At 38.2% G+C, this 26,544-nt stretch overlaps 1 protein-coding gene and 1 long non-coding RNA gene across 4 annotated transcripts in view; both read right to left on the reverse strand.

The window, feature by feature from the left end:
• Positions 1-14,940: 14,940 nt before the first annotated feature.
• Positions 14,941-26,544, reverse strand: part of LOC127952481 (myosin-binding protein C, fast-type-like) — a 34,171-nt gene continuing 22,567 nt past the window's right edge. For all 3 annotated transcript variants that reach the window (XM_052550958.1, XM_052550959.1, XM_052550956.1), the window contains 12 exons: positions 26,147-26,306; positions 25,927-26,031; positions 25,551-25,739; positions 25,304-25,438; positions 24,999-25,166; positions 18,805-18,893; positions 18,492-18,687; positions 16,934-17,073; positions 16,114-16,273; positions 15,852-15,988; positions 15,552-15,738; positions 14,941-15,327 (listed from right to left, as the gene is read on the reverse strand). In XM_052550958.1, the coding sequence (XP_052406918.1) occupies positions 15,296-15,327; positions 15,552-15,738; positions 15,852-15,988; positions 16,114-16,273; positions 16,934-17,073; positions 18,492-18,687; positions 18,805-18,893; positions 24,999-25,166; positions 25,304-25,438; positions 25,551-25,739; positions 25,927-26,031; positions 26,147-26,306 (1,698 nt within the window). In that variant the 3' untranslated portion in view covers positions 14,941-15,295. The remainder of the gene's footprint in view (positions 15,328-15,551; positions 15,739-15,851; positions 15,989-16,113; positions 16,274-16,933; positions 17,074-18,491; positions 18,688-18,804; positions 18,894-24,998; positions 25,167-25,303; positions 25,439-25,550; positions 25,740-25,926; positions 26,032-26,146; positions 26,307-26,544) is intronic.
• LOC127953693 (uncharacterized) lies at positions 20,612-23,899 on the reverse strand. Its single transcript, XR_008153316.1, has 3 exons — positions 23,758-23,899; positions 21,452-21,530; positions 20,612-21,163 (listed from the first exon to the last, which is right to left on the reverse strand). It is a non-coding gene; the product is annotated as an uncharacterized LOC127953693 (long non-coding RNA).

Consider the following 26,544-nt stretch of genomic DNA (forward strand, 5'->3'; position numbering starts at 1 on the left):
CCCTGAATCCTGCATCACTGTTAATATCCCACCAAACTACGTCTGAACCGGTCAAGGTCTGGACTTACCAACACAATTCCATTCAGAACCAAAAGTCATGTAAAAGTTTAGAGATGCTCTAGATTATATTAAATAGCTGAACTTTGATCGCTCCATCTTCATATATATATATATATATATATATATATATATATATATATATCTATTTCACAAAACTCATTTCAGTGTGATTTTATTTGTACCACAGACCACAAAAGACTCTTTTTTCCTAGTCTATTTCTACATACTGTAACAAAATGGTGCATGTGTTGTATTCACAGTCTTTTTAACTCTTACAATGGCTTTGTGTGATTGTATGACTTCATAAGATTGAAGGGCATAGAACAAAACATTAAAAGGGTAAGTTCACCCAAAAATAAGGCCAACCCTTAAGACCTTTTAGTTCATCTTCAGAACACAAATTAAGATATTTTTTATGTAATGTGAGGGCTCTCTTACCCTCCATAGACAGCAACGTAACTACCAAGCTCAAGGTTCAGAAAAGGACCAAGATGACTGACAAAGTACAAAGAACAACTTTATTACACATTTTCGTCTCTACTGCATCACTTGTGGACTGACGCAGATCCGGCATGATCTTATATATAAATATATATGACTACTGGGCCTGAATGTCACATACCTTTTTTGGGTCTTGAACATGGTAGATGCATTACTGGCTATGGAGGGTCAAAAAGCCCTCCGATTTCATCAAAAAATGTGTGTTCTGAAGATGAACAATTGTCTTACGGGTTTGGAGTGACATGAGGGTGAGTAATTAATGACAGAATTTTGATTTTTGGGTGAACTATCCCTTTAATAGATACATTTACTTTATCAAAAATAAACAAACAAACCAAGAAATGCTATACATAAATGGTAAGGAGCAGATGCTAAACCTCTTTATTTCTAGAACGTCATGCAGGTTCGGAACTCTTTAAGAAGATTCCTTGTCATAAACACAGTATTGCTGCTGCCTTTTAATCTTGAGCCTAGTATCACTTTCACTTAGTGAGCCTTAAAACCTGTCTATCTTTCGCAGACCAAGTTCTATGAAATTAATGCAGCTGTACCGTAGGTCAATACAGGTCTTTGATCTCTGTGCTGACTTAATCTCCATCTCTTCCATATGCCATCCCCCCAAACAACCCCTCCCCGTCTCTTCAAATCCACTCTGTGCCGATACAGTTGTAAAGGGTAACCTTGGATACAAGGGCTAATCATCCATCCCATAACTTCCCTTTCAATCTCCCCCTGCAGCCACTGGCCCACTTTTTCCATCCCGTTAAATGACAGTATGTTTCAGTTTCAGTATATCTACTGGGTTATCGGTAATTTTCCAGTGATCAAGCCACGCATCCTGTCCTCTCTTTCTGGTGTGTCATCATCTCTTTCCCCCTCTCTCCCCTGTTTGTCCTGTAGAAGGACGTTTGTTTTCCTGTGGGGAAAAGGAAAATCGACGCTGAAAGATGAGTTATTGATTGCAAAGCAGGGTGCATGAGTGAGTGAGCGAAGCAAAGAAAGACAGGATGATAGTCGGAGAGTGAGTACAATGACACATCAACAGCATAATAGCAATCTTATGTCAGATTGCACAAATCCATGCACACACTCTAACCAAATATTATTAATAGTGCCTTTCAGCACTAATGGTGACATAACACGCAGTCTGAGCATATGCTGCCTACGGCTCGACTGAAAAGTCTGGCAAAATATGTGCGAGACAGCTAAATTTACAGGTCTCCAGGTTCACACCTCTGTCAGACAAAAAATCATTCGAGGCAACGAGAAGACATAGCACGCTTTGATATCTGATTTTAATATGCATCCTTACAGACGACAACACGTTCTTGCTTCTAAGTTAGCTGCAATTAGGGATGTGGAGAAACACAGAGGAAAAAAATATTAAAACACCCCACTGCAGAAATGACAGAACATCAGGTTACATCACAAATGTCACCACGGTCACTGTTGCTATCGCAGATATGCTGTTTCCATGGCACTGAGGGGCTTGTGGATCTGTGTGCTCAGAGTTCAAAATCATTTTTCTGAGTATAGGAGTACTGAAATGCTAAGCTTGTGATGAAAACATACTGTTCCTACTGACTCCATATATGGTACATGTGTTAAAGGTACAATTTGTGAGATATTTGCAGTAAAACATCCAAAAACCACTAAGCTAGTGTTATATATTTTGTCCAGCTGATTACTAACAATATCTCTAATGTTTTCAACTACTTGTAAATCATGAGAAAATTCCCATTTTAAACAGTGACACGGGGCAGTGCAGTCAATGACGTTAGTTCCCCCTTTGTTACCGCCTTTACTGATGTAGAAACCACATGACAACAGTTTCGTGGACAAATGCTGAAGTAGTGTCTAGCATCCATAGACAGTAGAAGAAATGGACACAGCGACCCCATTGGAACTCAATTGAGACAAGTGAAGCCCGTTTTTAGCTATTTTTAACACTTCCGTTTCTGACGCGCAGACTCAAACGAAGCTTGACGACGTCAGCAACCTATCTGAAAGATGTAAATCTTCTAGTAGCTGTGCGTGCAAACTGCCATCGTTAATCTTGCAGAGACGGAGAGCTTGAGCGGGGAGTTCTTTGGCGTGAGTGAGCAGGAGTAAGTATTCTGATTAATTATTTTGTATAGTATTTTAAAATGTAACGCCAGTACGCCATATTAAGTTAATTACCTGCGAGCTTCTCCACCTGTCTGTATGGTAATGCGACAGAGAGCCGAGTGGTTATGAGGCAATCGTTAGCCGATTTTTACAAAAACTGTTTCTACGGGGCCATAATGTAACATACAAGGTAATGGAGCCCTTTATACATTGTCGTGTATCTTTAGAAATAAATAATGGACAAATGGAGTCTTTAAATGCCTCAGATGTAAAGTTTTTCGCTGTCAAAGTGACGCCAAAATGAATGGGAGGTCAATGGGAATGCTAACGCAAGTGAAGTTCTGCTAAAAGATGGCGGCACCCGGCCGACTTCAACTTCCGGTCGACTTCCTTGCCGCCTGCTAGCATCCAGCAAACCACAAGCTTGCTTCAAGTAGTTCCTTATTTACTTCTTCTTGCACGTTTTATGGTGGATTGTGTTACTTATTTATGGAACATAATTACTGTTTACAGTCTGCCGCTGGTTCTGTCAACAAGCACAGCTCCGGTAAACTTGTGTTTTACTCGACAGGTGAGTTGTTTTGATTCATATATTTACAGAAAACGTATGCTATTATAACGACCAACAAGATTAGTAGACCAATGTCTGGAACAACACGGAGGTCAGTAAAACATGATATCATTTTAAAGTCAGCATGAAACGGAAAGTTCTACGTGTTCGACTTCAAGCAGCACTGCGCAGATTGATTGCAGATGTTTCTAGTCAAATTAACATATTTTCCAAGCTGATACTAAAACATTAAACCTATGAAAATGGTTTTAAAAAGCACACGGCACCATAGGTTCATCACAGAGATCAGACATATGAGAGCAACCCAAACCGAAGTTAGAATCCATCAAGGCGGCATTCACCGGTTACTCAGGAAAAAGATGGACAGCTCTCACAATACTTTGATGTCATAGTTAAATCAGTATGTGCAGTGCTGCTTCAAGTTGTGACATATATTCAGAGTAAAACAGCTTCCCAAACAAGAAAAAAATTTAGCCTTGATTTTCGTCCATTGGTAACTGATTGGATCATTAACGCTTGCTACTGGCGCGGATGTCATGTGAGTGACAGGTTGTCCCTCCCGCGCTCCAGTAAACATGTCATCACAGAAGACAAGTGGTTTGAAGAGGGAGGAGAAGTTATTAAAACAAAAGAGAAAATAAATAAAACATGATGTGCACTGAAAAAAGATTTATAAATAAATACTGCTATATTCTATTTAATATATATATATATATATATTTTAAAATTTGACAATTTTGATTTCATGGTGCCTTTAATTTCTCAGAAAACCTATCCGTTTAAAAGGCCATTTCAACAGGCTTCGGAAGGTGATAACAAGCTGTGTTAAATTAAATTAGTGATATCAAAGCATATCTATTTATGGATTAAACCAAGAAAAGCCTTTAGGATGAAACACACGCTGCAAGGCAGAAGAAGATGAGTTCTGCATGTAAATGCAGGTGATCGTGTCAACACACTCTCACCTGTTGAGTCCAGATCCAGTACCTGTGCTGGTTTATCGGCACGGCCCTGAGCATCTCACACACACACACACTCACTTACACACACAGACACATCCATAGGTAGGGCATAAACTCTGACAAATGAAGTCTGCTGGACTTGTGGAGGGATTCTAATGAAGCTGCATTATTTATAGAGTGATCTGACAGGGATGCCTCGGCCATTACACCTATAATGGCTCTTTTGGATACTGATGAATACTTATATTTGTATTCACGTGGGGAACCAAAGTCACATCTCCCCAGTTACCCTGGATACCGGCGTCGGCTAAATGACCCAACAATAATACAACAACAATGGCAGCACTGTTTAAAGAGAGAGTTTTGAGCTCGCGGGAAAGGAGAGCAAGACAAACAGCTCCGGTGAGGGCGAGGGAAGGCGGGAGCCGCCGCGGAGGAGGAGGACGAGTAAATACACAATTGGTGATCAGTGAAGTAGCATTAGCATTGTTCACACATCCCCGGCCTCATCTCTCCTTCTCCCCTCCTCCTCTCGCGGCCTCTCTTCCTTTCTTGCTGCAGCATTGCCATGGCGACAGAGAAATCTGGGAATACCTCTGTCCTTCAGAGAGTGGGAGCAAGAGGGAACGCCAGAGAATAAACGCGGTAAGACAAACGGTCCGAGGAGCAGCCAAGTTTTAGTTCCTGCGGAGAAAGTGATATTTTGAGGAGAGTCATCGGTGTGACTCACGCTGGACACATTTCCCAAGCCCCCAAAGCGTTGCTATCCACCTTTTTCCCAATGAGCCTACTGCATTTTAAATTATTGGAGGCACTTCCGGTTTGGGGAAGTTCAACTCAAAAAGACTGCAACAAGTCATTTCAAATCATAAGATTGCGTTACAAATGATCCTTATCCGTCATTTTGTCTGAATGGGCTGTAAATATTCATTCATTTTCTCTCAATTAATTTTATTTTTTATTTTTTTTAGAAGCCAGGAGAGGTTTGGTGGCTATATTAATGTCATATAACAACAATATTTGTAGAATAGCTCTAGTCAGCCCATTGCATTGTTTTCCTCCTGATTATTTATGTTTCATTTGTATTCCGCTGTAAGTCAAAAAAATAAAATAAAAAAAAACAACAACATATTTTGTGGTCATTTATGGTCTTCACTCCCAATTCAGTTTACAATATAAACCAAGAATAATTCCCTGGAATGCACTAAAATCTTTTATCTTTCTCTCTATATCCTCATGTCTCTTTCCAGGATTATTGTCACACAGATGCCTTAAAATGTAATTCGATACTCAATATAGACATATATTACAAAAATTATAGGCCTATAACCATGGTTAATTTCCATAAGGGTTAACCTGTCCGCAATATTGCTGCAGATAGAGGTATGATCTTTAATAGTTATTCATGGTACCTAATTTGTTAATGCTTTTACATTTTGTAATTCCTTTTAATGATCGACGGATGAAGGGTGAGTGATGTCACCTCATTTGTGAAAATGTTTATGTTGGAGCGAACCTTTTGCTGATTGTTTACAGTGCAAAAGAGAGTTACTCCCATAATGTGCGCAAAGCTTCATGGGGCGTACGGAAAAAAGTGGATATGTTAATCTCTCTCCATCACATTTCTCACACTACCTCCTCATGCTATGGCGAGGCCGTCGTTACTATGACGACAGGCGGCCTAAAATAGTTAGCGCGCTCACCCCCTGCTTTCTCTGTGGCACTGTTTTCCTCTCTTACCTCCCAGCACACATCCCCACCCAGCCAAACCTCCGCGCCATACTGCTCACTTTACTGTGGGACGCTTTCTTTCTCTCTCACTTTACCTTTCTCCTCCCTTCATCGCCGCTCTCGCTGCATAGATTGCATTCAGATTCATTTTATTGGCAGCTTGTGTTTCCATGGCAACATCTTGAAACCATGGCAACTATTTAAACCGAGCCAAACGCTCTTTCAAAACTGCTGCATTCACCCCCACCCACCCACTCCCGCCCACCTCTCTCTGAGCGTCTAGTCAGCCAGTGAATGTGTGTGCATGCGACTGTGGGTATAAATGAGCACGCGACTTGTTAGCATGTCTGTGCTAGCGTATGACTACAAACACATGTAGATTCCACAGGCACATCCCGTGCAAATATATGCATGATCAAAGCGGCATTTGACTGAACATCATCAGGTGGGAAATATGCAGTCATCCCACTGGATGCCGAACAACAAACAACATATGGAAAATTGTATAGGTCAGAGTAGAAATGTGGTTTATATAGTTTACTGTAAAACAACAACAACAAAAACAAAAAGATCAAGAGATTTCTAGAGCACATGGTTTATGCTGGTGGTTTTAAAACTAATGTCAGATTTGTTGCTGTTTGGTCCTCTGGTCTCCCAGACTTAGCAGCTAAAGTGATCAAAACCGTTCTAAAACCAACGATGTACAAATCAGCTAATTTGGCCGGTTTTCCTCACTGGAAGACCAGCCAAAAACAGCCAACCAAAAACAGCAACTACAATAATACACAATAAACATTTTTATTATAGAGTGCCAGACCACTTTTTCTCTGGCGTTGGTTCTGGAAGTCTTTATTCTTTTATTTTTTTATTCATTTTTCCCTTAGGGATTTAAAAAATAGCTTCTTCTTCTTTTTTTTCTTTTTCTTTTTTTTTTTCCTTGAGGAAAAAAATCAACCAGCTACAAGGTGAATCACAACATTGAACTTTAGTGAGGAAAAGAACCGCAATACCATGAAGCGTATATGACAATCAAATTGAAAACAATAGTGAAATATAAAACTGTTCATTTAAAGTTGTCGATAGAAACAATATATTTTAAGTTTATTACAAAATATGCAGACACAAACAAATTTCTGTGTGATTTACTGACTGCAACCCCATCGGATTTTTGCACAGTATCATGGGTCTTGTAGCTTTTCATCATGAAATAAAATGTTTACATTTTTTTTTAAGTTAAAAATTAAGTAAAAAATCAATTTCCCTATGAAAATGCAAACAACACAACACCTTTTTTTGCACGTAGACATCTCATGCATTTTGTCTAATTTCCTAAAAATGTGTTGCTTGTTTCAGCTCAGTAAGGCTTACTAGATATAAATCTAGTGTTCATACATTGTACAGTATCTGGAGAGATGAGAGGAACCGTAATGACCTTTCCACCTCTCTACTAATTAACATATATGAACTCTTGCTTTGCAGCATTAATGATTAAGCATGAAGGTCTACTTGCTCTCACTGTCCCAGAGCAGCAGGATAATGGATGGGGAACAATAATCTCCCAAGAGCTATGTTTTGTTCTAGGACAATTACACAACAGTTTTTGAGCTAACTAAATTTGTGTTTTATAACTTCAAATATGCTGAAATAAAGTGCACAGCTGAGTTAATATCTCACTGAGTAATGAAGTGAAAAGTTGATTTGTGAATCTTGTCTTTTGCTAATAGGATCACACTAATAATGGACTGCAAAGAAGATTCAGTAAAAATAAGCAGCTATATTTATTACTTCATGCAATAAAAATTGCAAGTTGAATTTAATTTTGATCTTCTCTAGCATCCTCACACCGGATAGTGTTCAGAGTGCTGAATGAATGTTAAATGCATTTGTGTGCTGTGAAAGACTGTTCTTCTAGATCAGGTTCAAAAGAGCTCTAATAAAGACATAAAGATATAACCCCTCCACCACCACCACCACCACCACACAATGAACTCCAAATGAACTAATTGACAAAAAAAAATTAAGTTACATCTAAAATCAATCAAGTGTTAAGAATAAACAAATCTATGTAACAGATGTTAACTAAGGTTTTCTATCAGTATTTTTAATGTTTTTAATTTGAGATGATTTTAGCTATCCAATTAAATGGATTTAACATTTTTTAAATAATAACCTCTTAAAATTAAGATTTTTTTTTCATGCTTGTTTGAGCTATCTCTAGTCTTGTAAGTCATGTTGTATTTTAAATTCAGGTCACAAAGTAGAAACAATTTTTGGGGTTTATCACTTTTCACATATGTGGGGAAGTTGGCCTAATTGTTAGAAATTTTGACTCCTAACCCTAAGGTTGTGGGTTTGAGTCCTGGGCCGGCAATACCACGACCGGGGTGCCCTTAAGCAAAGCACTGAACCCCCAACTGCTCCTCGGGTGCCACCTCATAAATGGCTGCCCACTGCTCCAGATGTGTGTCCACGTTGTGTGTGTTCACTGCTGTGTGTGTGCACTTTGGCTGGGTTAAATGCAGAGCATGAATTGTGAGTATGGGTCACCATACTTGGCTGCATGTCATGTCACTTTCACGTTTGTGGTTTAATTCAACTATGATACCTGGCTGACATTTCATTTTGGCGTTTTATGCCTTTTATTTAGATAGAACTGTAGGTCGTCAAGAAGCAAAGTGGGTGAGAAACAGACACATCTTATAACAAACTCTTCTGATATGTAACAACACATTTGTCTTTGAGTGAGTGAATTACTCTAACAAAAATAGACTCACAGCTGTTGTTGGTAACCAATCATGAGCTTTAAAACAGCCATGAGAAATTTAATGAATGGAAAGATGCAAATGCTTCTCCAACACACTGCCAACATTTACAGCACATTGCACATTTATAAGTGGCCCATAAGACCTGAATAAATGTATTGCTCATTGAGCATTCATAACAGCATACCTGCGCTTTATTCTTATTGACCACCGGTACAGCCTGCACTCTGACTGTTATGCACGTGCTGCACGCATGATTTCTGCATCATGCGTTTTATTTCCAGGGTCTGTGCCCAGCATGTGCATTACGATGCTCAGAGCAGGCTGTACTGGTGGTAAATATACGGCCCTCAGACAGAACAGGCAGGTTGTGTGACAAAGCAGAGAGAGTAAGGATGGAGCAAGTGTGGATGTGCTGTCTTTAAAGGACGTATTTTGTTAGGCCTAAAATTTTGAGCTTATTTTATCAGACGCTTTTATCCAAAGCAACTTATAGTGCATTCATGCCATACAATTTTTTTTTACTAGTAGGATGTGTGTGTTCCCTGGGAATCAACCCCACAACCTTTTGAACTGCTAATGTAATGGTTCACCACTAGGCCACAGGAACACTGACAGACATTGTATTTTTTGTTTTCCTCTGCAACACTTTTCCTACTGAGTTAAAAAAAAAAGAGTCAAATGAATTTAGTATTTTGTCAAGACAAATAAAAATAGCTAGTCTATTTTTGTGCAATCTACTTTTTTTTCTATCTACAATACTTTTTCATATTGTGTTGTAAATGTTAAATGACTTGTATCCTGACAAGATAAATACAAATACATTTTGCCAAATTCTGACACTTTTTTCCCTACTATGTTGTATAAAATATTAAATGAGTCTTGTGTCTTAAGATAATTCTTATAATTTCAAGTCAAAGTCAATAAATTCAAGACTCTTGGCAAGATGAATAAAATAACATACAATTTTGTGCAGACTACACTTTTATTAAATAGCCTATCTCGCTTTCTTTCATTAGCGGAAATTTAGATGTGAGATTCTGGAAAGGAGATCTGAATTTAGCGGGAACGTTTAGGTCGGGAAGAAAACAATTCTAAGAGGACAAGTAAAAGTACTGGTGTCCAAACAGTACTTTAGTAAAAAGTAGAAATTACTCTTCTCAATAACTACTCAAAGTAGTTACTATTTACTTTTTTGCCAGCGATATTTAATTTACCAAAAAATATTAATTCACTTAAAATATATTATATGACTTATATTACAATCAGTGAAGTAGTCCTATTTAAGGTTAAAATAGAGAAATTTGTTTTAAATTCCAATGCAGAGAGACAAATTAGAGTCATTTTGTGGTCATTTTTATAATTGCATCATTTTTATAAAGTATGATGACCCAGTATGACCAAGTATGAGGACCCATACTCGGAATTCTTGCACTGCGTTTAACCCATTGAAAGTGCACACACACACACACACACACCAGACACCATGAACACACGCCCAGAGCAATGGGCAGCCATTTATGCCTCGGGGGAGCAGTTGGGGGTTCAGTGCTTTGCTCAAGGACATCTCAGTCGTGATATTGAAGGTGGAGAGAGTGCTGTACATTCACTCCCCCCACCTACAATTCCTGCCGGCCTGAGACTTGAACTCATAACCCATGGATTGCAAGCCCAACACTCTAATTGTAAAGCCACGGTTTACCCACTAGGTACCTGTATGGCTCTTTATTAAATATATATGTGTCTGTTAGTCTAGTTTCTAGTCTAGTCTAGTTTCGAGTATTGAAGGTCATACCTACTTACTTATTTTTAAGTTTTGCATTTGAATATATATTTAGACATGATTAAACACTATACATTTTTTTAAATGTGAAATTCAAAAAGTTAATAAATAACAGTTTTTATTTTTTATTTGTAATGATACTCGTATAAGTACACACAAGTGAATATTGAACCCAAGATGAATTTAACCCAAGAAAAGTTTAAAATGTGTAAGACTTTAGCTAGCAATACTTCCTCCAACCACTAGGGATCACACTCCAAACTTGATCACTGCTGGTCTAGTTAGGAGTGTGATCCCTAGTGGTTGGAGGAAGTATTGCTCCCAGTCACAAGGGGGTGCAGGAGGTCTGTTGCCTGCAATCTTCCTCTCAGTTGCCTGGGGGCAACCATTGGCAAGAACTCTCAGTTGTACTTAGCTTGTTGATGATACTCACCTGTGAAGGGTCCCATTTATGGGCAAAATTATTTGCCTTTAGCCATTGTTTTTTTTTTTTTTAATTGTTTTTTTTTTTCAGTCTTGAGCCTATCCACCTGTTGCATACTGTGATTCTTTTGTAGCCATTGTGCTTGTTTTATCAGTGTTTGTTAGGCTTGTTATAATGATTTTAACAGGTTATTAATAAACATGTGATTAGTCGACTAATCAAATAAATAACTATAAGTCGACCAGAAAAATCCTTAGGCGAGGGCAGCCATAATTGCTCAGTGTAACATGCTGAGATCAGTCAATGTTTGATCAAGAAAGCCAACAGTGTTTACTAGGACAAAAGTGAGCCAGAGAGATGCCCATAAAGGATGTTAACTTGATGTTCTCTGTTTTCCAGAGGTAAGGGATTTAATTACGACACAAACTTATCTCAGCCTCAGGTGGGCTGCCCACTGTGATTTGCTGACCATATTCCACACAAAACTGTAAACCATCTGGACAGCTTTAATCTGAATTTGGAGTCTGTCTGGAAACAAAATCATATTCACAGGTACCAGGCTGAGCGCTTTTGAAGAAAAACTAAATCAGCAGATTTGCCAAACTGTCATCAAATATATTATGATGGTTATATCCAGTTATGTCTGTAAAATGGACCGTAGCCTAATTCTTATCACATCCTATAAGCACATTTTTTCATATTTTTAGTGTTTTCTATACAACCATTTGCAGATCTGCAAAAACATTTTCCATGCCCACTGATCTATTACAGATAAACCCATCCCTTAATGGCATGTAAAAACAAATGTCAGTCAAATGGTCTCTTCCTGTGGGTGGTAATCAAGTAAGATGATTATGAGAGATAATAAAGTACACATACAGTATATATATATATATATATATATATATATATATATATGACAAGTAAGTAAAGTAAGTTTTCAGCAATAAAAGTACTCTGTAAGCAAGAGTAAGTTTCCTCTTAAATTCATTATTCAGAAAGTTCATAAGTAATTTTAAAATACACTAGTTGCTGTTTGGTACCTTAACTTCATCTTAGGACAATCTTAGGACACTCGACTTGCATGATGTGACCATGAGCCGCTGACTTGACTTGTTTGATTGATTGATTGTGTTCACTGCAGACCTAAGCACTTGAAACTCAGTTGTGACTTGCATATGAGTGACTTACTCCCACCTCTGCTGTTTTCCCACTGCGCCTGTGAGTGTGGATCTAAATTGGGTCCTGAGTCCCAGCATGATGCCTGCTGAAAATGAGGATGTGTTTGCCTGTATGTACTGTGAGATAAGACAAAGTTTTCTTTTGTCTCAAAACTGAGATAGCAGAAGTTGTCTTATGATTGCTCTGTTAAGACCAAGCCGATGGTTAACATTGATTCTTAAGGAAACAGAAATGTAGCCAATTCTCAGAGCAGTGACAGACTTTTTTTTTATTAATTACGAGGGTATAGTATAAATTAGATGTCAAGTCCCTTGTGTGGTTACCTGTTTCCTGAAATCTTATAAAATAAACAGTTCTGGGGTCCCAGGGATGTCAGTGGATACCCATCAACAGCATATTTTACCCAGCACACCTCTCTGTCTTAAGGCTTCCTGTGTGTTGTCTTTGTTCCCTTCCATTTTCATCCAGAAATAAAAGGCTTTTTTCTTTTTCTCCCACAGCCACTAAACTGTAATTAGCGTAATTCTTTTAATTAAAAGACCTCGGAGCGTTTTTAGACAGTCTGTGATAGCAGATGAGCCCACACACCTACAGCAGAAGTGTCACTGACAATTAGCCAAACAGGGCAAAACCATGCAGTCTCCACATTTGACTGGGTTCACACGGATATGATGAAGAATTTACACGGCAGGCTGGCGAAGCATTTTCAATAGCCAAATAAAAATGACAGCCATGCTCTACGTCAAATTTCAGACATCTGTAAGTTTAAAGTAACATTTCATGTATGCCAATAACCTCAAGTAGTCGATCTGTAGTACAATTAAATGAAATGATGAATGTACTGATGTTATGAGATAAGGTTAGCTCGATCATGAGTCAAAGTCAAAACCCTGCCATCTTAATGAAGAGAACAGCAGGGAAAATAACACCAGCACCCATTAAATATGTGGGAAACAAACCTCTTTCTGTACAAATCATATCGTATGAATTCATATTTGGCCATGGTCTATTGGGTAGGACTGCAAAGAACAGTTTTGTATGTGGAAATGCAAAAATATCCACGTGTGTGACTGTTTGCCATAAATGAGGTGGATAATGTTACAGTTTCACTCCTCTGCCTTCCCAAGTTTCTATACTGTAATTACATGCATGAAAATCTCCCTCTGTTCTCTCTCTCATGGAATTCACGCATAATTATTTGCATAATTATAGTTCTCTCCATTCTGCCGTTATGGTTTTGTCTTGCTCACTGTAGCGCTCTCTCTCTGGGTCGCTCGGATCCGTAGGCCGTTGTATCGCAGTGCTTATCGAGCGGCTTACAGTGCTTCTCCTGAGCGCTGTCGAAATGGAGTATGTGAGAGGCCCTGCTGAGAAAAAGTGGTGCACACTCCTTGCTTGTACGCTTCAGACAAGTGTTTGTGTGAGTCCTTGTGCTCTGGAGTTAAGAGAGCTTGGTAAGAGAGACACAAGGATGCCAACTATACCCATTTAATTTTTATGGAGACAATGTGAATGCGACATCCCAGTAGGTACAATTAGCAAGACTGCTTAGCAACAGAATGTCACTGATGAAGGAGTAAAGGAACATGGGAAGATAAAGAGGAGTGTTGATGGGAGCATGACAGCCGGATGCAAGGGCTTATTTAGAAATGTCTGGAGGAGTTTTTTTTTTTTTTTTTGGTTATAGCCAACTTTGAAGGCAAATTCTTAAAAAGCAGGACATTTTCTTATAGGCTGAAGACTGAAAGGTTAGAATTATAAACAATGTAAGTCTAGACAAGCTAATTTAGCTAAATAAGGGGACACAATAGGCTATCCTAAGCCCCCCAAAATGCAAAACTGGGTCAGTAAAGGAAGTAAAATAAATAAATTAATTAAAATATTTTTGTGGGCCATAAAAGTAATAGATGCTTGGGTCAGGGTTTGCATATTGTGGGTAGCAGCCAAGTGAAATAATGCTTAATAAACACTGCATAATATCTTAATGGAAAGCTGAATATTTGTGTGAGGGTTTGGCATAGAAGGATTGGCCAACTTGGCCCTAAAATATTGTTAGCATATAGAAACAATACAATTCAATTGAAAATCTTTAATGTGTATTAACAAGTTACATGTGCATTTGCCTTTAAATTGTTGTCTGCCCAAAAAAGCACCCACCTCGTTTTCCACAGGTTAATACTGCACATATTTCCACACAGTGCATGTCTTTAGAGTTTCTTATCATACATTCTCGACAAAGAAAAGGTTCAGATGTAAGTAAAGGTTAAACTGAACTTCATTACAGCTGGAATCATGTGAATGTCCTGGAGCTATTGTTGAGTAAGTTAGGTGCGCTATCTGCTGGTCAGCTCGAGAAGCTTTTGTTTGTTTGCCCGCTCTTCGACAGCTCAGTGGTTAGTTCACAAACTGCCAAACGGTCTCCGCTTAACTACACGTATAATAACGTACCTGGTGATTACTTAAAAAATGACACTACATTTCTTTATGTTGCTAAAATAACTATTTTCTCGATTTTAGTCAATTTCTCAAGCCCACCTTCTGTCGCACCCCGTCCTGACCGTCCTGCCCCGGGCGAGTGCACCTCGGGCTGCCGCTTCTCCCGGCGGAGCCGCGCTGTGTGTTTGTTTTACCGGTGTGTAAATTAGCCGTAATTGGTTTGCTCAGTAATGACGTGGGAGAGAGCTAATTGGGGCAGTGTTGATGGGTGCGTAAATGAGTCTCTAGTGGGATATGCTAATGAGACCCTGATTCTCTAACTCTCCCTGAACAGCTAGCAGACATGGGGATGAATGATATCATTTTGTTCACAAACATATAGGACAACGTCTACGACGGCTTACTATGAAACCAACACATTTGTTTGTTTTTAATGTGCTTTTATTTCAGGCTTTTTAATTTGACACACCGTCAGAGAAAGAGAGAAAAGCTACTTAATTCTGCTATATTAGCCAGATGTATTACTGTATCACCATATAGCTGTTTGATGCTTTAAAAAATACCAAGTAAATAACATGATAAACGAGCAAGGGATATCACTGAGTACAATGTTATTATCTGATATCACCACAGTACTTTTTGTAAAGAGTCAATTGTAAAAATGCATAGACAGCATAATGACAATTTCATTCTACATCAATAATTCTATTTTTTAATTGCTTTCTGAAACGATGCCATCTGACAGCCGTCTTTAGTGTCTCTTCATGGCTTTGTTTACTTCTTCGCCTCCTCCTTTTCTGTTATGACTTAAGAAAAACAATATTACATTAGAAAATAATACAGAGGGTTGACTCAGTCATTTTAAAAGCTACAAGTGAGTTTAGGCATCAATATGAAAGGTCAATGTGATTTAATTTGAATATAAAAATAGATGAAATGAGAATGCACGATTAAAAATCCAAGGTACAGATATATTGTGCATCCCTAAACATTGTTACACACTGGAGATGATGGAGATTTTTGGTCATACCTCGGACCTCCAGCTTGCACTCCACTTCATCTTCTCCAAGGGCATTGACGGCTTTGCATGTATACTTCCCTCCATCAAACAAGCTTGGTTTACGGATGTTTAAAGTCAGCACACCCTGGTTATTTTGCATGAGATACTTTGGATCCTCGCCAATAATCATCTTATTTTTCATCCATATTATCTTTGGCTGGGAAGAGAACAAAAGAGAATGAGAAAGAGAGTGCATTGTTGCTTAATGGGCTTAAAAGCGAATGCATGGGTGAATGGGTTTATATAGTCAGGCACTGTAATAACACTTACTTTCGGATGTCCACGAACAGCACAGCTGATGGCAGCACTGTAACCTGCGATAACAGACCTGTCCATGAGAGGTGTGATGAACTTAGGAGAGCTGCACATATCTTTTTCCTTGTAGGGTTGCTGTTTTTGTTGAAGACCTAAGAGAAAGAGATTGGAAAAGCGATTGCACATTACAAGTATTGCTTCAGCAGAGGCACTTGGGCAATAATCATCATGTAAAACAACATTCAGATGCATTTTTAAACCACCAGTATGTAGGGACCTGTTTTGGCGATGACAGCTGTGTTTTTGCTGATGCCAGCGTCATCACTCATGCCACAGAGGTTCTCGCTGAACACACGGAAGGTGTACTCGTTCCCCATCACCAGATCAGACACGGTACAACTAGGTCTGCGATTGTGTTCAAGAACCGTGAACCACTCCTAACAGGTGAATGAGCCAAAGACAGATTTTTAGTTAAACACCCAAACGCAAATAGCATCTGGTGTTATTGGCCTTGTACAAAACCTAGACACAAACCTTTCTCCATTCACCATTGTTTATGATATGACCTAAAGTTGATGTGCTAGGTTTTTCTGTGCTGTTTCTTTTTAAAAATACTTCAAATTAATATATATATATATATATATATATATATATATATATATATATATATATATATATATATATAACTTAATATAAAATAAGAACACTATATATATATAAAATAAATAAATATTATTAAATAAAATAAATATTTGTACAATATAAATTGGCAAGAAATTTAATTTTTTACATATAATGTATCATATTTTTCAAGATATAGGGTATTAATTATCTATCCATAACATAGACTACATACAAGCATTCAGGTGTGTGGATTTGTTGAACTGAAGTATATAACGGCCAGAAATATTTGGTGTAGGTTAGTCAAGTTTTCTCACACTTGACTACAAGTTCAAGATTCACAAGTCTTTATGCTAACTTTGTGCAGGAGAGAAAACAATCATCTAAAAACTGTTGGAAACACTCAAACTTCTGTAATGGCATTACAATTAAAAGGGTGGTCACATACTGTTGGTACAGTACTGTAGTTGGTTTACCTTGGTTTTCAAGTCAGCCTTTTGGATGGTATAGCCAGTGATCTCACAGTTGCCATTATCTTTTGGAGGCTTCCACTCCAACGCAGCATTGAAGCCCCAAACATCAGTTACAGTGACAGCAATTGGAGGCCCAGGCTTGTCTGTGAGAACGGGAAGGAAAGGGAAAGAAAAAAAGGACTGTAGGTATTACTGTTGTAGAGCTTGACACCAGTCCTAATTTTAACCATGAGACTAATTAAGGTGCGCTAAACGGAGAAGAAGCTACAAGTTAGTGAGCAGAGGAGTGCTAAAATAAAAGAAGGAGAAAATGAGGGAGATTAAAAAAAAGAGGCTAAGCACATGAGCGCGAGGTAAGGATAGTGAGATCAAGCGAAATAAAAAGATTGAAAGCGAGAGAGTTGGAGTTTGCGGCTAGGAGCGGTTGGCATTAATCCTGGGCAGGCTGCTGGGATGCTGGCAGCAAACTGTGACTAAATGGCTGTCTGGCTCATCTGAAGGGTTTTTGCACTCTCATTAGCTTACCTCCCAGCGGGAACACAGAGTGAGTGTCCCCTAATCCTATCCTAATCCCGTTCAACACCAGGAATAATCCAAACAACACCCCGCAAAATAATCCCTGCAACCGAACTGACCTATGACATCCTTGATTTTAGTGAAAGTGTAAGTGTTTAATATGAAACCTTTCTGACAGTTTAGGAGTTGGAAATCCAGCGTCACTTTTCAAAGTGATCCTCAAACACTTTCCACGGGTTAACGAAATTAACCTGACTCACACTCCACGTCGCAGGGAAATGAACCTTTTGAACTGTGCAGTTTAATCCTTTAATTTTCTGACATCACTGTATTTATAGCCCTATATGTTGATGTCTATAATGTTGATGTGAGTGATCTCCACAAATGAATGTGCAGCATTTTCAACACCCTTAAACACAACTTTATTTTTTCCCCCACATCTATTTTCTAGACTGTTAGCAAGGTAAAACTATCTGCGTATTTAAATTCACCTTTACGTTACCATTAAAGCATTGCCAGTACATCCGTACTCATTGTGACGGATGTCTTCAGCCATCGCATCAGCTTTTTGAGCATCCTGCTACGAGCGATGTATTTTTATGATTGCATGTCAAGTTGGAAAAAACATTTCACAGAGACACAGCCTTGTGGGCAGTGCTCCAACGTATCACACAACAGCACTTTGGGGAGCTCAAGTCTTATTCAGTTTTTTTTTTTTTGCCCTGTTCCACACTTGCCGTTTCTGCCCTAATGCTCTTATCAAAACAAAATGATAAAAAGGAAAAAAATATTTAAAAAAAAAAAAAGTCACAAAATCCTAATATTCTGTTCTAATTGGTTGCACAGTACTAAGAAGACGTCTTACATAAAGGCCCCCCAAGATGTGTGTGCAACCAAGGTCAGGTGAATGCTTGTGACTTGTTAGTCATAATAACTCAATTATTAACTCAAAAGCAACCCATGCTTTTTTATCTCTTGAATTTGAAATTATGTTGTTGTGCACACCCCTATTAAAACATTAACAAATCAGTTTGTTGACACTAACCTACAATCTGGATCTCGAGAGTGACTTTGTCCTCCATGTTCTCAATCCGCACGGAAAGGATGTACTGGCCAGAGTGCTCTCTGGCCGCCTGCCTGATGAACAGGATAGTGTCCACATCACTTGTGCGGATATTCACCAGCTTGGTGTCTAGAGGTTCACCATCTTTGAGCCAGGTCACTACCGGACGCGGTTTGCCCTGTGAGCAGTTGACATGGTGTAAGTCGATAATTTGAAGTGCTGCAAAGAGCAGCGACTGAATGGAAAAGTAGTGCTACACAAGTACAGAGCAGAAGACTGTACGTGCATGACTGACCTGGAAGGGAATGACAAGGTTGACCTTCTCACCCACTCGTTTGATGTACTTAGTCCTAAGCTGCCGAGGGAGGCGGATTTTGGGTCGCTCTGAGAGGAGTTTGAGAGAGGAAAAAGACAGAAGAAAACGTGCTGAAATGACAACAGTGGGGTGTTTATATACTTCATGTTCAGTGCATTCAGTGTGTTGTGTCAAATCTGCATTGAGTAGTTAAAGGGATAGTTCACACAAAACTGAACATTCTCTCATCACTTAAAGGATTCTCACTTCCAGAATAAAAAAAATCCTGAAAATTTACTCACCCCCATGTCATCCAAGATGTTCATGTCTTTCTTTTTTAGTCGAAAAGAAATGAAGTTTTAGAGTTTTTGTTTAAGATTTTTCTCCAGATAGTAGAATTCAATGGCGGCCAGTGGGTGTAATGCGTAACCTTTGTAATGTGACTACGTAATGCGTGAGGTTGAGCTAGTGCAAGATGAGCATTTGTGGTAAAAAAAATAAATAAAAAAGGTATATCTTTTTTTCTTTTTTCTTTTTTTAATGAGAGATCGTATCTCTAGATAAGCCCCTTATTTCTCGGCTTGGATTTTCAGTTTGGACTTTCAACCTGTTGACCGCCCACTATATAGAGAAAAATCCTGGAGCATTTTCTGAAAAGCTGTAATTTCTTCAACTTAAAAAATAGTTTTGGATGACATGGGGGCAGGGGCGGACTGGCCATGTAAACTCTAAAATGATGTAAAGTCTCAATTATTAGAGGTCTTAAATTTGGGGACAGAAAAAATCCTTCAGCTACCCAGTTATTTTATGGTACCATTTGGAGTAACTATTTATTTACTTAAAAATATATCTGTCCTCTTATGTTGTTTTGAGAATGTTCTGTAATAAAAATAGGACCTCTGTACATTTGTTTGTTGCAAATTGCCAGACAATGAAATTGAGATGTTTATGTGTTGGGGTGATATACTGCTGTCAACTGACAACAAAGTGTCCCTTCTCAATTATCTTAACTGCACAAGTTGATAGTTAATAAAATCTTTCTAAATAAATTGCATTAATTATACTTTAATTTCCTTCAATAAAAAGGAAATTGAGTAAGACAATGTAAAAGTATGTTAATTTAGATTAGTAATCTGGCCCCTTGGTATAAAGGAGAAAAAAAAACACTGGCCCTCATTACTATCAAAGTTGCCCATCCCTGCTATAGAGCATAAAGCCCATGAGCACTATATTAAAATCCCAGGACACCCCTAGTCTGAATGTTCACTGCTATTTATTACTTCACATTGTCTGACATGAATATTCAGTTCATTCAGAGACAGCCGCGATTCTACAATGGGTTACTTTTGAGAGATACTGTAGGCCTATTGAGTTAGAAAATAGAGTTAATTAAATCTCCTAAAAGGTGATAAGTCTGATTAACATGACACACACACACACACACACACTGAAAAAATAAAAACCTTGTATCAACTTAAAAAAATTGAAGTAATCAATCACACGAAACATTTGACATTGACTCAATGTAAATAATTTAATTTAGTTTAACTTGAAAATTTTAAATCCATGCAAACCACTTTTTAAAGGTTGATCAATCTAATTATTTTAGGTTGGAACAAACTAATTTTTTTAAATTAGAACAAACCAACTAAACTAATATGTATAGGTTAAATTAAATTAATTATTTTAGTTTGGAACAAACTAATTTTTATAGGTCCGATTAAATTAATTATTTTATTTAATTAATGATTTCAATACATTTTAATCAATGACTACTCAGAACACTTTTCCTTTAGAACACATTTATTGTTCAATAAACTCACAACATTGAACATTTGCTTCAAATGTATGAAGATTGACAGCAGAAATACTTGAAACACTGCAATCAGTCTCTTCAGTTGTTCATAAGACTTGGCCTTATTCAACCTTTGTACCTGGTAGCCATCGAACTTGGGCAGCCACATTTGTAAATGCTGCAGTGAAAATGCAGCCTTGTTAGTACAACCTTTTTATTAAAAGGATCTAAAGTCTTGGCTGTAAAAACACAATAAAATGTAACAATTATGGAATTATACAATTAATCCCTGTACAGCTGGGTGGTCAGTCTAGTGACTTTTGGGGTCATCTTTATTCCATCAAGCTCCATCAGGACCTTTTGCACAAATTCAAAGGTGAACTGTAGCCTTTTTGGATATTTTAGGTTTAGTGTATATATGAGCCCAGCAACCGATGGCAACTCGTTCAGGACCTCTTTTCCTTCGACAACAATTTTAATGTCTTTAGGTGGATGGAGAGGATCCTCTTTCCCAGTGATAAAGATCGCCATGGTTGTCTGCTCCAGTTCTTCAACCTCATTATCCTGCACAAAAAAAGAAAGAAAATATGTTATAATTTCAGAAAATCTCCCGATTTCATGTTAGATCATAATGTGCCAAGCTCTTATACAATCTAAACTTTCAAAACAAAACATTTGATTAGCAAATCAAAATAATAAAATGTTCATTACAAGGGATGTGACTAAATTAAAAGTGATGATCTAGTTTTACTTAGTAGATCTGGTAGACAACTTCCCAGATGAGAGAAAATTTTACACTTTAGGATGCCTAATTATCACAAACGTCCTCATGACATTGGAAATAGAACTTACCACAAGCAATGATCACTGGCAGGAGATTCCAAATAATTTGCACAGCAGGAACAGCTGATTGGTGGCTGCTTCCCTGAAGCTGAAAGAGAAAACATGATTTAAGTTTCAGCCATCAAAGTGTGTTAACTACTAACATCATACACAAATTAAGAATACCCAACATTTAACATTAATAGATTTATACTTTATTTTATGATTTTAGGAAAGCTGGCTAAAATTTTGGTAAATTTCTACCACATGTAAATGCTGTTAATAGTGTAGCAAACTAACATTACCAGATACAAATAGCTGCGCCTTGTAATATTATGGCTGATAAATACTGAACACAAGATAATTAGGAGTGTAAATAAAAGATCACATAGGACCTTTAGCTATTGATAGCATAAGTAACCATTACCATTAGTCAAGTTTCAGAGTTTCAGGGATGCAAACACATGTAAAATGGAGTCAAAAAGTATTTTGGGCAGTTCGATTCAATAAAACGGTTGAAAAAAAAAAACAGCATAGGTCTCTGCAGGGATGTAATGGGAGTTACCAAATCAGGGTGTTTTTACACCATGATACCTGATTGGCTAATGTCATAGTGATGTTAGGTTTAGGGGAGGGGTTGGGTAAGGGTGATCATTTTAATTGCATGATTTAGAAACACCCAGCAGTTTGAAAACACTCACAAGGTGATAAATGCCCACTTTTGCTCTGCAGAGACCTAAGTCAAAAAAAAAAAACAACCCAGTCCATCTGTTCTTTTACGCTCAACGTATTGACGTCATTAGAGAAGTCTATCAAATATAAAGTCCGTAATCATAACTTTAGTCAGTTAAAAACCTCATAATCATGGAAAGTTTACAATTAAGTTTTGCAACAACACACCGAATACAGTAACAGCAATAATGTGCATGAGGATTTAAGTCTTGAAGATATAAAGTAAATAAATTAGATGTTATAAGGGCTGAAATCGTAATCCACTTACTATACATAATTTATTGCAATGTATTTGTTATGAAATAAACTTACGTTTCGCCAGGTCAGAATCAATAACAAAAGAACCAGTTCGGTTCAGACGCTCTGTGTGTCAGTCTGCTTCACGCTGAATCATGCATGCGCAGTATCATCAGCTCATCGGTTATCAAATCGGACGTGTCCGACAGAAACGATTCTCGGTTCAGTGTACGTACTGCTGATCGGAAAACTGATGCAACTGGTTCTTGACTCGAGAAAAGAGAACCGCTCCAGCAGTGGGCGTGTTCGTTTGTAATCTGGCTCGGCGTTCATCTTCAATTCTCTCTTCACAGCAGTTCAGTCAGTGTACTGTTTGAGTAAATGAATTACACTGTGATATTGGTTTGTTTGAACTCAGAGGGAGTGTCAGCCACATTAAAAAAGTTAACAGCTTAAGTCATTTGTGGATTAATGCTTATTGGAGACGTGAATCGTTTCAAACGATTCAGTTCGATTTGGTGAACTGGTTCAAACGGTTCACTAAGAAGAACCGTTTAAATCGAACGATTCGATCACGGCACAAAGCGATTAAATGTCGAGCGCACAAATCCTCGTGTATATCTGTCAAACAGTTTATCGATCATTTGTTTCTTCACGGTTTTAAATTCCATTTATTGTTGGTTTGATGCCAATTCATAGTTCTTGTAATGTGTGATCTAACAGACACACGGTGGCGAGTCGTTTTTAAAACAGCATAAAACTCCAACAAAATAATCATTTTATGCAAATCCACAGCCCTTTATCTACAGATCAAGCATCATAATGTGAATATATCATATTGGAGAGAGTTTTACCGTGTATCCTGCTCGATCCTGCTGTAACGGACGAGGCGCGCGGTTTGAATATAAAATGGAGAATGATTGACAGCCGCAGGGAGAGGGAAGACGAGTTTCCGTAAACTGTAATTTAATGATCTAAATATAATTCTGTCCCTCAGATTAAGCTATGGAATGACTTCAGATGACTTTGTGAAATTATAATCAGAACCTCTCAGAACTGCACGATTCACACAAGTCATGCAGACTGACGCGAAAAAAGCGGGAGGTGTCGAAAAGCGCGCTGTTTGCATCCATGAAGTTTGAAGCTTGAACCTGGGGATTTACTACTGCATTTCAAGTGTCAGAAATTCAGCGGGAAAAAAATGTCTAGCATAATTATGCATTTAGAAATAATAGTGATATCCTAGTGATAGTTACATACTATCGAGCGTGAATGCTGAAATTACGAGTCAAGGCCAGTCAGGTAAAACGTTAATTGAAAGAAAAAAATAAATAAACATTAAGGGTATACAAAGTTGATTATTTTACCTTCTTCAGGGTTGCTCGTAGTTCTTCTGTGTCTCTCAGCCAGCCTGGAGGGGTCTGTTGAAGTGTAAGTTACTGCAGCCGCCGCTTAACACACAGTTCAACTGTAACGGACGTTTTTTTTGTTTTAAATTCTTTAAATAAACAGGTCAGGTGGTCAGAGAGCGGAACTCCAACTCAGCAATGCGCATGTGCAAACCATGCTTAATTTAATAAAATTGCTTTGATCAAATGAATAAATTCAGTTTAATGTCCCGCTGCAAATCATATTGTATCCATGTAAAAAAAATGGATTCAACCATAAATATAAACTAAAACGTTTAGTTTAAATGAAAAAAACAATAATTTTAAGCTATTTCAACGACAAAATACACATTAAACGAATAACAGCAATGTTAGACTTTTTTCAGTGCACACAGAAAGAGAGAGAGATGTAAATACTCAAAGGTTTATAGATTCTAGGTTTATGCTCATTGTCATGTTATACATTTTGCATTCTGCTCTTTTTCTATAGATTTAAAGTATTTTAGTTCATACAACTATACATTTATTTCAGTCCCCACTGAAAAAAATAAATTAAAATAGAAACCATCACATAATCTGTAATGGTTTTACTGGTTATAATGAAATTGTATTGGTTTTAATGGAAACTGTAATGGTGGCTGTTGGTGTCTACTGGTAATTGGTTGCCTTCTGTTGGTGGATTTTGTTAAAACCACTAAATCCTAATGTAATGTCCCAAAAAAAAAACACACTACAAGTTATTTAATTGTTTTAATTGTTAAAAGTTGATGGTCTGTATAATTTCTGTGATGTTTCTATTGTTTTTGTCAGCAGGGTCACCATGGGTCTTGTGATGTTATTTGGCATAAATGCGACAGAACTGCTGTAATATTGTGAGATAGTAGTAACTGTTCATAGTTTTGGTGGGCCTATTTGGGAGAAAATCCAGGGTCCAGAAATCCAATCCATTGTCAGGACATTTTTATTCTAATATTTCAAGGAGATTTGTGGGAAAATGTCCATACAATGGAAGTAAGTGAGGTCCAGTGTTGTTTTAAGCTATATTTATCCCATTTTTTTTTTTTAAGACAGAGACTATAGCTTTTAAATGCATATATTTTGGCTTAAGGTTAATTTTGCCACTTTTTAGGAGTTTGAAATGGACTAAACTCCACAAACACCAATTTTTGATTCCTGTTGTATGCTGTTTGTGTGCAAGTATGCATGTGTGCAAGTCGCACCAACAATCTCCCGAATGGTAACAGCTTGCGCCAACACAGCCGGAGGGCTACGACCAGCGATGTTCACAGCTGTCACCCTGAACAGCATCTTCTCTCCAACGGGCAGACCTCTGACCCTGTAATTATTCTTCTCAACAGGGGTCTCGTTGGCCTGCACCCACTCACTGGCTGTGATTTCCACCAGGAGCAAAGAGAGCGGCACACCAACAACATATGTAAACATGTCAAAAAATGATCAAAAACTATTACTTTACTGAGACGGTACTCTATGTCAGCTCAATAGCAAAGTCCACCGTGTGTCTCACCTCCCTCAACGCAATATTCAATGATATACCCATCGATGCCACCGGCTCCAATTCTCTCGGGGGGAAGCCATTTTAGAGCACAGGTACCATCTGTAACATCGTCTACCATCAGGCGTGTGGGTTCACTAGTTGGTGCTGTGAAGGAGCAGGAAAACCAAGAGAAGGAATGCTGAATGAATTGAAATATATTAAATGAAGTTAAAAAGCAATAAATAAAAGTAGCAAGACAGTCCGATGAGGAACTTACCAATGGGCATGAAGGGTTTGGAGCTGGCACTTGGCTGGGACATGCCAATCCCATTAACAGCAAATACCCTCATCTCATATAACACACCCTCAATCATCTTCTTAGCCTCGTATGTTGTGGACTCATAAATGTCAAAGTTCAGCTTTGTCCATCTGGACGAGCCCTTCTTCTTCCTCTCCATTAGGTAGCCTTGGAAGTATACCAAAAGTGTAAGTGGTTCCCCACACATGTATCAATACAATTCATAACATTTAAATATTTTCTGGGTATGTAAAAAAAAAAAAGCAATGCTGGGACATACTGACAAAATATTTGCAACGATGTAATATTGCATGTCAAGTTGGAGGCATACACAAATGGTGAGGATCTGTTTTACCTTTCACTGGAACTCCCCCATCAAATGTGGGTGGATCCCACTGGACAGAAGCACTGTCCTCACCCACTCCAGTGCATTTCACATTCTCAGGTGGATCAGGCACATCTGAACACAGCACAGAAAAAGTTCCAGGGTGAAGAGTTGTAATGAAGAGATTTGACAAAGCAGCTAATGAGCACAGAAAGAGACTGCTGCAGATGCTTAACATGCATAAACTCACCAACAATCTTAACCATGACATCAGCCTTGTCCTCTCCTGCTGGGTTGGTTACAGTGATATGATAGAGGCCCTCATCGGATCTCTCTGCCCCTTCAATCACAAAGCAGCTCAGGTTCTTCCTGGACTCCACTCTCACGCGCCCTTCAGCTTCAGAGAGCTCCTGCATCATACAAACGTCATGTTTTCAAGCAAGCTGATTTCCATATCCTAAGTTATATTTGAGAATATTTTCCTGCTGGAAAGACCAGCATTAATTTCAGTGCTGGTTTTGTGTGGGTCTAGCAAAATCGTAATCACTGGGGTCCACAGCATGAGTAAGCTGGTTGACTTGGTAGGGTGGTAGAGACACAATTTGAAATACAACATTTTCTCACTAAATCTGATATATGAAAAAGCCC

This window comes from Carassius gibelio, chromosome B3, assembly GCF_023724105.1.
Source record: "Carassius gibelio isolate Cgi1373 ecotype wild population from Czech Republic chromosome B3, carGib1.2-hapl.c, whole genome shotgun sequence".
NCBI classification, from domain to species: Eukaryota; Metazoa; Chordata; class Actinopteri; order Cypriniformes; family Cyprinidae; genus Carassius; species Carassius gibelio.